The 15,443-nt window shown below is 34.5% G+C and overlaps 1 protein-coding gene across 4 annotated transcripts; it reads left to right on the plus strand.

Moving 5' to 3' along the window:
• The first annotated feature begins 1,853 nt into the window (after positions 1–1,853).
• Positions 1,854–15,104, plus strand: LOC108723119 (uncharacterized). Of its 4 annotated transcripts, none has more exons than XR_001936630.1 (4): positions 1,854–2,511; positions 3,940–4,014; positions 12,211–13,320; positions 14,590–15,104. XR_001936630.1 is itself a non-coding variant. In XM_018448613.1 (3 exons), exons 1-3 carry the CDS (start codon positions 2,404–2,406, stop codon positions 12,502–12,504), a joined length of 477 nt encoding a protein of 158 aa, XP_018304115.1. In that variant the 5' UTR covers positions 1,854–2,403; the 3' UTR covers positions 12,505–13,321. The 4 variants fall into 4 exon arrangements, 2 of the variants coding, with proteins under 2 accessions (XP_018304115.1, XP_018304116.1); XR_001936631.1 differs by lacking the exon at positions 14,590–15,104 and having other exon boundaries at positions 12,211–12,984; positions 13,155–13,321; XM_018448613.1 differs by lacking the exon at positions 14,590–15,104 and having other exon boundaries at positions 12,211–13,321.
• Positions 15,105–15,443: the final 339 nt, after the last annotated feature.

The raw sequence follows: 15,443 nt of genomic DNA on the forward strand, positions 1-15,443 counted from the left end.
TAAGCCGGTCGACTTTATGCCTAAAAATAAAAAAAATGAAAAATTACAGTTTTATTATTGGCTTCTGGTCGACTCGTAACGATATTTGCTTTAGATACAAATTTTATACTTTGTATGTATAAAACAATCTTAGTTTGGATCAGAGATTACATGAACAAACAATATTAAGTTCTTAGAATTATACTTTAGATATCTAAATGAAAGATTAATGGCTTAGAAAATTTATGCGTATGTATAATGAGTGCAATATTGATGCAGTAGTGTGCAGTGATGTGATGACACGTAAATCATATATGTGTCCTATTGAACCAGTAAAACAGTAATTATGTCGAAGTTCAGTTTTCACTTGGGATCTTTTCAAGAAGCGATCGTTCGCTGAAAGTTCAAAGAAGCTCAAAATATTTGCGGATTGTAACGAAATCTGTTATTAACAGCTGATCGGCGTGATAATCGCAAGTGCCGGGTGCGATCGTGACTTCTTCGTGTCGCCGCGCGATACTCGGATCCTCTGGAATCCGAATCCTGCACTGAGAGAAAAGTATATCGTATTTGACTATAATTGTAAAATAATTACACCGTCAGGAGCGTCGTTTTTATTTATTATTTATTATTGCTATAATGTTAGTAACAATAACCTTATATGTATATTTACAACATTTTATAGTATAGTTTACTATATACAAATATGATTTATGTGTAAGATAACCATACAATTAGTTGAATGAATACATATTATGGTCATTACGATCATAATTCGGTGTTCAGGTTACTATAATTCATACACTAAAAGAAAAGATTGGCTGCTGCAGCAAATTAGATAGTAAAATATGGCGTAGCATTTTTAATTGGCTGCAACAGTCAACTTTTGGTTGCAGCAGTCAATTTTTGGTTACGTTAGCCTATCCGCAGTGTCAGTATAGAACCTTTGATAGGCTAACACAATCAAAAATTAGCTACTGCAACCAATTAAAAATGCTATGCCATATTCAATCAATTTTTTCTTTCAGTGTATGGTCAAAACAATTATAAATTTATGATTGTCCCAAAAAATGACTTATAAATTATAAAAATAATAATAACACAATCGGTAAAGGCCATACGAGTCACGGGCTGATGAAGGTGCCAACGATTAATTTCAATCTTAATTAATCATTAATGTGTAGAATCCTTTTTATTGAACGTTTCGACTCACTTTGGAGTCCTCCTCAGCAATACATATGTGTAATTAATATATTGAGTATTCCGTCAAACGTGAGTCACTTACAGGTTCCCGACTGTAGTGGATCCTGATTGAAATATCAAAATTAAATTGATTTATCAAAAGAAAAAAAAAAATCTAAGTAACTCACCTCAAACGGAACATTCAACATGTTTCATGAGCTTTGTAAGTTTATATTAACAACAATTAAATCTGATCTTCATTATATACATTTAGTTAATTTCAGTCTCACATCTCCGAATAATGTAACGTGTTTGTCGAACATTTTATAATTTGTAACATTTTATAATTTGTAGTTTATAAATTATAGTTAAATCACGGTTATTCCAACCATTTTGTTCCTCTCAATGCGCGTATGCGTGCACGCACGCACGCATGCATGCATGGTCGAGAGCGCGCCTACGCGTAAGATGACATGTCGGGCCACGGTAGCGCGCCGCCAAAAATTCAATCCGGCATGTCAGCACGCCGTTGTGTGTATCAACATTGAAAAATCAATGGTAACTCGTGACGTAGGTGTCCCGCCTCAACAACAGCCAATGGATGCGTCGGTTCGTCCCTACCACTCTCGCCGTGACTCGCGAGACCGTCGTTTATCCACGCGCAGACCGGCGTGCTTATTCCGTAGCGGACTGCCGCATTGTACGGACGTGAGTTCAGGAACGGATTGCCGGAACAGACGATACGCCAGCTGTAGCCGGACGGAAAGGGCATAAAAGACGCACCGCATATCGAGCATATCGCAAACGCACTTGTGCGAAGCGCGACGTGTATGAAGTTTTCCAGTTCGATCTGCCGGACGTAGCGATCGTCGTCAACGTCGTCAACATCGTCAGCGGGAATCGACATCGATCGCGATTGATCGCATAGCGGAATTCTTCGGAAGCGAAAATTCTTAGCGAGAATTCGCAGGCAAGACACCATCAGAAGCTACTGACGCGCCAGTGTAAAGATTGGCCTTTTCTCTCTCTCCCTCTCTCTCTCTCTGTCTTTCTTTCTCTCTCTCTCTCTCTCTCTCTCTTGCGTGGTGCGAGCCGTGCAAGGTGTTAAAACTTTCTAAGAGTATATTCTACAAAAGCGGTAGAAAGAGAGAAAGAGAAAGAGAGATTGCAGGACGTAAAAAGATAGGGACGAACCGGGCAGGCGAAGTGTGAAACGGAGACCAAATAATAAAAGTCTACGAGATGGCGTTTATGATGCCTGTGGTGAAAAATGAATGGGATATTTACAAGACTAATAGGAGTCGACGATCGTCCGAGTGCTCGAATCCTCAGGCCTGTCGCAGTCGAAAGGTGAGTGGGATGATGTTTATTTACTTTACATGGTGCGGCGTTTTTTCAAATAGGCTTCGAGTGACTGAACGCCTCCTTTGACGCGAGAGAGGCAGATAGAAAATTGCCGGAACCGTTAAACACGCATATAATGTCTTCATTATTCATATTCAAATTTTCCTCCCTTTATTTGTGACGAAGTAGAAATGCAAATCGAAATTGATATTAAATAAGGTAGATAACACCGAGAGAAAAGTGTTTTGTATTTGTGATTATAATTCATGGTAAACAATTCTGGTTAAGAGTTTTATTTTTATAATTATTACTGCTGTAATACTACTAATAATTATAATTAGAATCCTTTTAAAATATATACAGTTGTCACCGAAAACGACTATAAATTATAATCCTTATAGTTATTACTTCTAAAATGTTAGTAATAATAATATTTGGAGTCTAAAAAATATATATTTGGCACCAAACATGACCATAAATTATGTGATAATTGCAATCATTTTTCCTCAATCTCTGGTAAGGAATATACAGTTGCTAAAAAAAATGTTGCATGAAGCGCTAGTTGAAAAATGCTGTACCGAATATTTAAAAAATAGTTTGATAATATGCTGCATTATTGGCAATATATTTAAAACATAAAGATTCTTCGAAAAAATCGATATAACTTTGATATTATACGTATATAATAAAAAAAATAACGTATATAGCAATAAATAAAAGGATTGCCGATGTATTGCCGTGCACGACTTTTTTTTTATCAAATGAAAAGTGAGAGTTTTAACTTTTCATCCGTATTGTACATTGTATAACATGGCGATACACGTCGCAAAAAAAAATCGAATGTTGATAAACATTAATCTTCGTGATTGCTTCAACGTGTCCGGTGTCATAAAATGTCACAAGCTTTTCGAGAGTTTTAATTTGCAAGACACTGCAATATAGTGAATTGAACGAATTCGGATGGATTTGACAATCCAGTTACATCAATCGACAGCGCCAGTGACGTAACTGCGCTTTATTGTCATGTGTATAGATTTTTCTTTAATCGCTTATCAATGGCAAAACATATGAAAAAAATAAGTTTGCAAGACAAATAATTTTTTTTAAATTTACACGTTGAGATAATACCGTTTATAAAATTGTAAAAGACTTAACGATGGCGCCAGCCGGTTTTGATGCGTCATTCGCATATTATATCGCATGTATATTATTAACGCGAAAGCATTGAAACTGCCGGCACGGAAAATGAAACACGCGCTTAAGGAAAATCGTTATGCGCATACTTTCGCCGGCGCGCGTATCTTGTGCACGGGTTTTAGGATTATTTACGGGTCTTTGTCGGGAAAAGAATTGCGCGCAAAATTGCGGCGAATAGACAACGAGCGAGAAACCGAAAAAGAGTACCGCCACTGCACCAGTGCGATTTTTTCGCAGGTCTGGCGAACCGGCAGACACAGCCGTCTTGCGAAGTGCGGCGCGTCCGATCGTCCTCCCTTCTCGGTTCTCATGGTAATCGGCCATCCTAGCTTTACGCGGCGTGTTCGTTTCGTTTTTCTAACCTGCCCGAGGCGTTTATTTTGAAAACAGATTTTGTTGTATTATGTGACTTGTTAGAAATAAGGTGAGAATGGATATTGATGAGAAAGCTGTTTCAACAGCTGCTGCCAAATTTGTCAACCTTTTCGAAATAAACGCTTCATTTAACTCCCATAGCTTCAGGAAATATCGACTGATATTTACGTTCAAAGAGTATCTCTAGAAATACGTCTTTTTTTTTTTATTAATTAAAAGAGAAAGAAAATATTTATATTAAATATTTATATTAAAAGAAGATATAATTAGGAAAGATATTATATAAAGATATCTGTTTGTTTGGATAATATAAATATATCGATTTTCTTGGAGCTATATAAGAGCTAATTGCGATTTGTTATCCTTTTGATTGTTCCTGTAAAATATCCTGCTTTTCTTATGTAATTATGTTATTTATGTGACATTGTGTAACTTAGTGTAATTGTGTACACATTACGCAAATTCCGCGTTACGATAAAAAACGATGGAAATGTTGCGATCTCTTTTGAATTAACAGCAGAAATATATTTTCATTTGAAATATGAATTTTTCTCGAGAAAGTTCAGAATGACTTAACAATATAGTGATTATAATTAGATTTCGACTCAAGTCATCAATCAATAAATAACCAAGTCATAAATAAATATAAACGAAGTAATTAAGATTTTATGGTAAATCTAAATTTGTTTTCAAATTAAATTCAAATTCACCGATAAAGACACGTATTGCTTTAATGTTTCTTACAAACTTGTGTAGTCCTTTCAGATTTGTCTCAATAACTGTTGCTTTTGATGTGTACGTATTACAGTTTTTACATGTCTTTTGTGTACATTTTTAAATACAAAATTTTCAAATACAAAATCTTTTCACATCAAGATGGAAATAATCGATAACATAGAAAATTAATTCCCGATTACGTGATACGCGCGTCTCTAAAATTTTGTTAACGTGAAATTAATTTGAGTTCAATTAAAAAAGTAAATTTTCATCCATATCTATATATATTCGTGATATTTTGAATTTATTATGGAGTTCTTTTTCAATCTTTAATATTTTCCACCGAGCTTATATTAAAGACAAGTTATCTCTAAATTTATCATAAAAATTTTAACCGTGAGAAAGTTTGCGATATGCCGCAATAAGGGGAGTTTGATTGCTTCCTTTGAGCGTCAAGGACAGATCCAACTTTTTTTTTTACGCGATTGACCGTTTTCGCAGCTCGCAACGTCGATCGTTCTCTTCGCGCCGGCGTTCGTCGATAAATAGCTCGGAAAAAGTCGGACCTTTTTTTTTTCTCGTGACATCGCTGCCGTAAAAGATCAACTCCGCACTCGAAACCGGTTTCTCCCTTGGCATCACTAAACGTTCGGCGAAATTGTATTTGCAGATGCTGAATAAGCACAGTCAATAATAGGTGACGATCGAAACCACGTGTCCCGGCGGATAAATACACGCCGGCTAGAAATTTATTTTTAACACGACGTAGGCAGTTATGCGCATAATGTTGTGAATTGCACTCGGTTTATTGCGCTCGTAAATGTTATCGCAAATGTCATATCGCCGGTGGTATTGCGACTTTTGTGTTTATTTCATTTTATCATTTACATATGAAATAACTTTACAATATAACAGTGACGACGGCGATTATATTGTAATTAACAAGAGTTGAGACATGGAATTATTGTAAATTCCATTAATGCGCTAATAAATGGTATGAGAAGTTTGGACATAACATGATGTTCACTTACTATCGTATTTCCATAGTAAAGCGGTTTATATAAATACACTTATTACTCCGTCTTACTCGAATATTTTATAATTTTTAACACTAAAAACAGCATTTCTTATTCATTAAAAGGAGACGAAACAAATAAATTACTATAAAAATGAAAAAAAAATAATGAATAACTAAATATTTCAGTATAATTAGTGAAAGTTAAAATAATTTCAGAATCCTTCTCTTTTACAGAAATATAATATTAATCTAAAATAGTAAATTGCATGCGGTTTATTGCGGTCATAAATGTTATCGCGAATGTCATATCACCGGCACTGCGATTTTTGTGTTTACTTAATTATATTATTTACATATAAAATAATTTCACGATAACAGTCAATTACAAATTAATTAACGAGAGTTACATTTAATTATTGTAATTATTAATGCAACAATAGATATATAGAGAAGTTCAGACATAATGATAATAACATATTTATTTACCATCGTATTTCCATAGTAAAGCGGTTTGTACAAATGTCGCTTATTATTCCGTTTTACTCTCGAATAGTTTATATATCTTTAACATTAAAAGCACCAACATTTCTTATTCGTTAAAAGAGAACGAATCGAATAAATTATCGTAAAAATGAAAAAGTGATAAATAAACTAAATATTTCATTATAATTATTGAAAAGTGAAAAAATTTCAGAATTCTATCTTTTACAGAAATATAATATTAATCTAAAAAATAGATATAGTTAATAATGACCACTCAGTGTTTTTAGTGTTAACAGACATACTTATCCTAGAGAATTTTTTTATGTTTAAAGTATGAGTAATTGAATACGAGAGAATGAATAAACGAGGTAATTCCAGGTGCATTAATTATCATGATTCAGCTATGAATCATTTCCTTTAGATAATTTTGAACAGATTTCACTTGTGATGTAAAATTTTGAAATGAATATCATAAATATGGAAAGGTTATGAAGTTATATATTGATTATTTATGCCAGTGTGATTTAGGCTTTGTCAAATTATTTCTAATGGAAATACATTCCTGTAGGTCTAGGACATTATGTACAAAATACTATATCTGTGACATGATATTGCGCAAGCTTCGATTTCACAACCTATCGTGCGGTGAACTCTCATACGGATTCTCAATCGTTGAAAGTTGCTTATCTGTTTCATTCATTCTATAATCCCATAATTCGTAATAAAATGTAAGTGTGTATATTTATATATCGTGTATTTAATCTCAATTAAATTAGATTATTATCAAAGTTGATATGATAAAAAATTGGGATAAAGGTGAAATTTCCTAAAATTATTCATATGTCTTACATAATTTTATGAATCATTCATTATGCATTCAATTAGTGTATTTTGACATTCGGAATCCGTATTAAAATTTGTTTTCTAAATCATATATGTAGCTTGTATAGTAAGAAGTCATTATGGCTTACTTTTAACGAGTTCTTCAATTTTTACGTTCACATTTTAATTACAGCGATAAATTTTCTACGCTGTTTCATAAAGTAATAATGATAATAACAAAAATTTGTTATTACCTAATGTGTTGCATAATATGCTAGACCGATAAGTTATCGTTTTCTCATCAAAGATTTTTTTTATTTGAGATATGATAGTCGTACAGATTAATATTTAAAAAAACCTTCAATTTTTTTAAAAACCATTTTCTTAAATATGTAATAATTAATGATAATGTTAAAAAAAATAAAAGATTTGTCGAAAAGACTCGGCGCAAAAATGAAATAATTCCATAGCTCTTCAACCGTGAAGAGACTACTGTATTACCGGAATATTGTGGCTTTAACAGGAACGCGTGTCGCGACAAAAGTTATGTGCATGAAAAGGATATTCGCAAGGTACAACACGACAAGGTGACATAACTGTTTCCATTTTGCGTAAGCTAGCAATCTTCGGTTTCGCCCCGGATAATTTCGCGATGCCGTTTCTTGAACTTGGTTTGTTACACTTAAAGCAAGGCTAGAGTACGAAAGAAGGTGGTTAATTGTAGATGGGAAACGACGCAAAAGTATGATCAACAAGAAACGAAAACGCGATTGTGCGGATAGGTATCTTCGCTGCAACTCTCAATTTAGCTCTTTTATTCCTTTCCTCATTTATTTTTAAATGAGGAAAGTCTGATAATTGCACGATTATTAAATAAACCAAGATTATTTTGAAACGAATAAAATATTTAAAAATATTAAAAGATTTTGATTTTTAAAATATTTATAATTATATGTATATATATTTGATATAAGTAATTATAATTTTTTATATTATCTGAAATACGATCACGCATAACGTGACAATAATTATATATGTATGTAATCTGATTAATAAAACAGTGATTAATTAGTTATTTATAACAATTAGTGATTCAGTTATTATTAAATTAATAGAATGATCGAATATAGATAAATTATATTTATCCATTATTATCAAATTATTAGAATAATGATTATGGACAAAAATATATTCCTTATATTTCGTTCTATATAATACATGATGAGGAGTTAATTTCCGTCACAGGTAATGCGTTGTACCGTTATATAAAAACGCGTGAACGGGATATTTTTAATCAACTCTTTGTCCTTCCATGCCGATATTTAGAGCCAACTTGAGCACGTGACACTGAAAGTTACAAGTACGCAGTACGATAGAGGTATGATTATTACTGCCAGAACATTAACGCAATCTCGCGAGAAATCATTGCCAATTATATAACATAAAGCTGTTAGTTTGTGTATTGCGCATTTTTTAATCTGTGCGACATGCATTAATCATGATATGGCCGTATCGCCTAATTATAACTTATTGCATATTTTCGTGAAACTTTTTTCTGTTTAAATACGCTTGTCATGTCGGAGAACATAAATATTGATGAAATTAATAATGCTGAATTTAGATATAAATTTATGCATTTAGGTTGACGTATAATATAAATTTCGATAATAATATTTTAAGCTTTCCAAAAATATCCGTAAATCACATTTGAATTAATTCCAAAACCTGCTAATTAAATAAATGGTAATTGAAATATATGCTTGCTGACTATTAAAACATGTATTTAATTATGAAATAAACTATTTTGAGCATAATGAAGGATTAATATAACGACAAATAGTCAACGATATTTATAGTTTTCTTGGGAAATTATTTGAAGATTTAATTATTTCTACAATATTATAACATTTATTATAACATTTGTATATGCTTTAATTAAAAAAAAATTGTCACTTGTTATTAACAATCCCTAAGCTGTGCACAGGATATTAATTTTTGTTTATTTATTTATTTAATCTTTTCCTTTCTGATTAAGCTTTCCAGTTTATATCTCACAAGATATTCATTATCAAACGCGCGCGCGCGAGATTAGATTTATTTGTGCGTTGCGTACGGTTATTAACATGAAACTCAGAGCATTAATGAATCTTAAACAAACTAGCTGCAAATAAGTTTCAAACACCTGTTCTGAACTTGTTTTGTCCGATAGCACGGTGAATAATCGATCGTTGTTCTTATTTTCAATACTTCTATTTTTATCTCGTATTACGCTCCAACAAAAGGTTCTTTATAAATACGAATCAGGGATCGCAGTAAGATTAAATGAGAAACGTTTACAGGCGACACATTCCACTTGCGCGCGTATCAATACAGATTGCGTTGTATTTCACCTCTGATACGTAAAATTGCGTAACCGCACGTAATACAACAGCGAAAGTAAATTCGGTATATAGGTAGGAATCAGAGGAGCAAAGCGAGTTAATAATCTGTGTTAAAAAGCTGTGACAATAAACATTGTGCTTCAATAAAAATAATTATATTCGAAAATTTTTAATATTGTATACGACATATTAATAATTCTTTTTCGCATTTTATTTACCCATTTCTTCTCGCCGTCTTGTTTATATTTTTCTTACAGTATTTTTTTAATTTTATTCTCTATATATATGTATATAATCCATATGTATAAAAAAATTGAAAAGATACTTCATATGGACTATTCATATAGAGAAAGAAGATTTTGTCTTATAAATATGATGGTGGAAAGAAATCGGTTAATAATTTTTTACACTGTGAGAGAAAGATGTCGAAGTATTGCGAAGCAAATGTTACTTACAAAATTTGTGATGACGAAATATACATTTCTGTGAAATATATCTCATTAATTGCAATAAAATAAAATAGATGGCTTATTTGCTAGGAATAAAATTTATTTCGCCCGTATTTAAATAAATATTTATTTCAATGAAATAAATATATTTCTCACAAATATATTTTTAGGCATCTTTTTCTCAGTGTATGTTTATGTCTAATAAAAATTATAGAAGATGACAAGAAACTAAACAACTTTATGTTAAAAAAATATTGAGCTCTAAAATATGAAGAAGAAAATTAGAAGACATTTATCATTAAATTTTATGAGAGCATAAAGATCCATATTCTTGCAATTCATTCAAGAAATGGATGCGTAAAAGAGATTAAAGAGAATAAAAAATAATTTAAATAAGGTTCTTTATGTTATATATAATTAAAGCTTGAAATGATTTTATAACTAGCTGAATAAATTATCGTTGGTAAAATCTATTTCAGAAAATATGAGAATTACTGTCTGAGTTAGCGCCTATCGATTTTGCTCGCTTGTCGTCACTGTATGTATGTGTAAAAAGAAGGAGACACATGAAACAAATCTGACCTAATCAGTAATCAGCCACTTACCTCTTACCGCGATGACACGACGAGCACGTGGTTTCAAGTCCGACGTAGACCGTACGTGGAAAAGGGCACGTACGCGTTGCGTGTCAAATATATATGTATGCATCATACGTACGATATAGACACTACATCGGCGCTGAATAATTCAGGATGACTCGGCCAGTTCGCGCTCGACAATCTCGCAAACACGCAAATCAATTAGCCAAATGACATCGTTATTGTCGCATGGGAATTGCACACGTTTCATTTGTGAGAGAAATGATAGATGCGTGTTGTCGTGCGAATTAATTGCGCACCCGTTACAGTTATTGCCGTTATCGCGATTCTCTTGACGTTAACGTTAGGTACATATTTGGACATAAATGCTGATTAAAGGAAGTTGCGGGTTAGTTTCCAAAATATTATTACTCGGTGCTTCCAAATGCATTCTTTTTCGGTCTTTAACATCTTATCAGTATAAGTACGAATATTGCATGAATCATATTTGAATTGGTATCTTATCGTTAAAAGCCCAAGTACAATACTTTAAATCTATTTGATATTTTGAATCGTCTTGACTTAGTATATCAGAGGTAATAAATTAAATTGAAGTAACTTGGATGAATGGTGGAATTATTTGTAATATATTTTATATATAATATAAATAAAAACAAATTTCTAATTTTTTTTATTTGATCGCATCATTTACAGCGCGAAGTTTATTGGATGAAAATCATTATTTAATTATTAATTACGCGAATATAAAAAAAATAGTATTATAAATAATGAAAATGAATGTTTAAAAGGTAATCTGTTGAAACAATCTCTCTCTTTGTACAAGAATGTAATGAAATTTTTTACATGTATATCAAATTAATTGCCAATTGAAAGATTAACTAATGTCTGTCAACATCAGATTTTTAATTATCCAGGTATTAAAATCAGGGAATGCCAGGAAAATTGAAAATAGTCAGAGAAATCAGGAAAAAGTTATGGAATTTAAAAATGAGAAATTTGTAGCAACCCTGTTATAGATTTTGATCTGGAGAGAAGATAAAAAATGAAGGATGTTCGGTGTTAATAGGATTTCATTTAGATATGTCCTATTATACTCGCACATGTTAAAGTGGTCTCGCAGAGTTCGTCATAGCTTTCACCGTTCGCGCAATAAATAACAGACGAATGACTTCGACAAAGTGGGTGCGCGAAATCTGTCGTTATCGCGACGATGATTGCACTTGGTCGTGATTTCGTGACGAATGTTAGAATAGAATCTGGATGAAAGCCGTCGGATTGAAAGGCAAATTACGCGAGTAAAGACTGTAATTGTAAATAATGATGATGGAATAGTGATTCGCTAATAATTTCGATTATGGTTGATGATTCGTCGTTGCGCGTTGATAAATTATCCAACGCTTTAGAAACAAACAATAGCCATTAAAATGTTAATACAATAATCCTGATTTGGTGAAATAAATATGACGCATTTACAATTTCAATAATAATAATTACTTTACAATACATTCTAGTAACATCGACTTCACGAATTTTTGCAAACACTTAATAAAAATATTATAAATTTTCTATTATCTTGATGCCAATAATGCACACGATAAGACATGGAAAAATCTTACCCAGGAAATTTTTCCCATAATCCGGAACGTACGTTTTTTTGATCGTAGGTGTCCGAGTGTTCCAAGTCGGAGGGACCGTCGTTGTCGACCTCCCCCGGTTCCGACTTTCTTACCTCGCCGGCGCATCGGTCCGTGCCGCTGACCTCGCGGCACTTCTCGAGGACGTCCTCAAGGGCGTCGCAGAGCTCTCTCCAGAGCCCGAGCAAGAGCACGAGCACGTCGCCGCCGAAGACCGGCAGTTCGAGCTCCCTCAACAAGTTCCATAACCGATTGGTGGATAAGCTGAAGCGCTCGCTGAAGAAGGCGGAAGATTGCGCGGAGGATCAACGGAACCTATCGTGAAACAGTCAAGGGGTTTTGGGCCGGCCACCCGCGTCCGGCTCGAAACCGATCGAGATCCGACGCACTTCGGCACCCGTTACCGTATCCGAGTCGAGCAGCAACGTGGCGGCGCGCTCGTGTCCGGATCCGCCTTCAGCTTGGTAAAGAAGAAAGAGAAAGGGGAAAGAAAGAGATGATAATGACGGAGGAAACGAGAGCAACGAGGAACATGTGCGAATATGCGAGAGAGTATGATCGAGAGAGAGAGAGAGGAAAAAATGCGCGGATGTCTGAAGGAGGAGAAGGGAGTTCGCACACGTTCAGCTCGAAAGCGAGCACGTTCAAGTTTGTTAGCCCAGCACAAGCAAGGAAGAGGAGGAGTTGGTTGAACGATCCTCGATCCGTTGTGTTCGGCTCGCTGGATGTTGACAGTCGATCATGTCAAGAATCCTCATGGATCGAGAGACCTCGATCGAACGATCGGACGATGGCGCAGCATTGGTGAGTGCTCGAGAGGACGAAGAGATGCTTGGGACGTTCTTTTGGACAACATTTTTAAGATGATATGCGTTCCGCGACAACGCCGATGTATAAAAGCCAAAGCAATATCGATGAGCCAATATAGCGCAAAGCTCTGATTTTACGTTCTCCAATTTGAGAATCTGTTTAAGATGGCGTGAGAAAGAGCAAAAGAAAAGGAGGAGCTGGGAGGACAGTGGGATCGCAGCCGATCGGTCGATCGATGTTGATCGAGGAGATTTCAAGGAATCATCGAAGATCATCGAAAGTCAAAGGACAATCGTGAAGGATGGAGGAGTCGGCGACGGAGGAAGTGAGGTACATAATGATAAAAACAGGATTACAATATCGAGATCTCGCACAAATCGCGAGATGTCTCGCACGTTGAATGTCACAGGCTCGCGGTCGGTCGGTTATACGGAATAAAGTCACTTGAGTTGCCAGACCTAAATGTTAAGTTCCTTCATCGCGCGCGATTTCTTGTGCGCGTTGCACTATATACGTTCTTAACGTAGGACGATCGGGAACGAAGATCGAAGAGAGAAAGACATTCAGCGGGCGCGAAGGTGTTTCCGTGGATGAAAAGTAATGAAGGATATCATAAAGATGCCCGAAAGAAATCTGATATATAATTTAATATAAACTAATATAAAACCATTTTTTTTCTGATGTCTCAAATGTTCCTCTAAACCTTCTAAATTTTCCAGCATCTTTCGAGTATCTTTTAGACATCCTTTTGATGCTGGTGCGTTTATTTTGCGGACGCGAAGATATTTCTGGTTTCCGTGGAGGAAAAGTAATACCTGAAGGATATCATAAAGATGCCCGAAAGAAATCTGATATATAATTTAATATAAACTAATTTAAAAACCATTTTTTTTCTGATGTCTCAAATGTTCCTCTAAACCTTTCAAATTTTCCAGCATCTTTCGAGTATCTTTTAGACATCCTTTTGATGCTGATGCGTTTATTATTTAGCGGGCGCGAAAATGTTTCCGGTTTCTGTGGTGGAAAAATAATACTGAAGGACGACGTGAAGATGCCTGAAAGAAATCTGATATACTGATATAAACTGATATAAAAATCTAAAATATCAAAACAGTGTTTTATGTTTAAAGTGTTTTCTCTAAACCTCCCAATCTTTCCGGCATCTTTTAGGCATCCTCTTGATGCGTTTATTATTTCTTCGCCAAATTATCATCGCGTGAAACACGTTAACCGTGGAAACAAAACCGCGTCTCTCCAATCGTAATATCCAATTAACTTTCTCGCAACCTAGACTGAAAAGCGTTCTCTAATCAGTACGTCATGCAAAACCTTTTTAAAGATAGAGGCTCATACTCTTTGCACGTTAAGCGCGACTCTGTTCTGATTGCGTTATTTATTTGCTTAATTGATACGTGAAGTATATATATATATATATATATATTCGACATGGAATGAGGACAGAATCGGCACGAGATGCGCGGCGAGAAATACGGGCCAACGTGCAAAGAGAGAGTCACTAGCGTAAGAAGCGCCGCGAAAATGTAGTTTTTATCATAATGTCAAACAGTGGCGAGGCTCATTCGTTGTTGTTCGGATTAGGTTCGAGTTTGCGTGCCGGAAGCAGCAACGGCAGTTTCTCGCCTTTGCGGGATCGGATTTCGTCGTGCAGAGGAAGGATACTGTGCGTATATGTGCGTGTAATTCAGGGCCGCGTAATAAATGTGCGCAACTTGCTCACTTCGGGTCACCGAGCGTGCGAAGCCTAAGAGATTTGATTTATTTTCACGTACATATTCCTATTCAACGTCGCAAATTTATGTATATCAGTTGTAATTATACTTACGTATCCTTGTAAGCGCGTTTGCTCTACGCGGATCTCGTTTTCCGCGCTCCCCTTCAGGAAATCTTCATGGAATACAATCGCGGCGGAATATAATACGAGGAACATTTTTCGCGTAGAACTGATGCGTCGAGTAATGTGCTTTGATATCTGAAAAATAGCTTCGGAGTACATAAAAATTCAAGTACCATCGCGGAAAAGGTTTTCCCCTGGAATGTTACTGTGGGTAAATTTTCATCCCTACTTTAAATTCAGTACAATTTTTATTATTAAAATATTTTATTAAATTTTGATAACTTGAAATAATATTTGATAAAATTGTTTAACATTAAAGTTCTCTTTTCTACAAAAATAATTCAGTTTTTCTCTACATCTTGCAACCTACATAAAGTAGACAAAGAGAGTGTAAAAAGTTCTTAATTAGTGTAAGTAAATTTTTACTCAGAGTAATGTTAGTGTAAGAAAAATTTGAACTTTCCAGGATTAAGAAAAATCGCATTCTGCGAATCTAAATGACTCGAGTATTATAGACTTGCTTTATATTTGTACTTTATCACACAAACGCTAGAACTTTCTTAATTTTTCGCGACTGTTTTTCAAGAAAATCAGAAAC

This window comes from Mycetomoellerius zeteki, unplaced genomic scaffold (genome assembly GCF_001594055.1).
Source record: "Mycetomoellerius zeteki isolate Tzet28-1 unplaced genomic scaffold, Tzet1.0 scaffold223, whole genome shotgun sequence".
Lineage (NCBI taxonomy): Eukaryota > Metazoa > Arthropoda > Insecta > Hymenoptera > Formicidae > Mycetomoellerius > Mycetomoellerius zeteki.

Coding starts and splice junctions, on each gene's coding strand:
- LOC108723119 (XM_018448613.1), top strand. CDS start 2,404: ATGGCGTTTATGATGCCTGTGGTGAAAAATGAATGGGATATTTACAAG. Junction 2,512..3,939: donor AGGCCTGTCGCAGTCGAAAG/GTGAGTGGGATG, acceptor ATTTTTTCGCAG/GTCTGGCGAACCGGCAGACA. Junction 4,015..12,210: donor CTCCCTTCTCGGTTCTCATG/GTAATCGGCCAT, acceptor TTTTGATCGTAG/GTGTCCGAGTGTTCCAAGTC.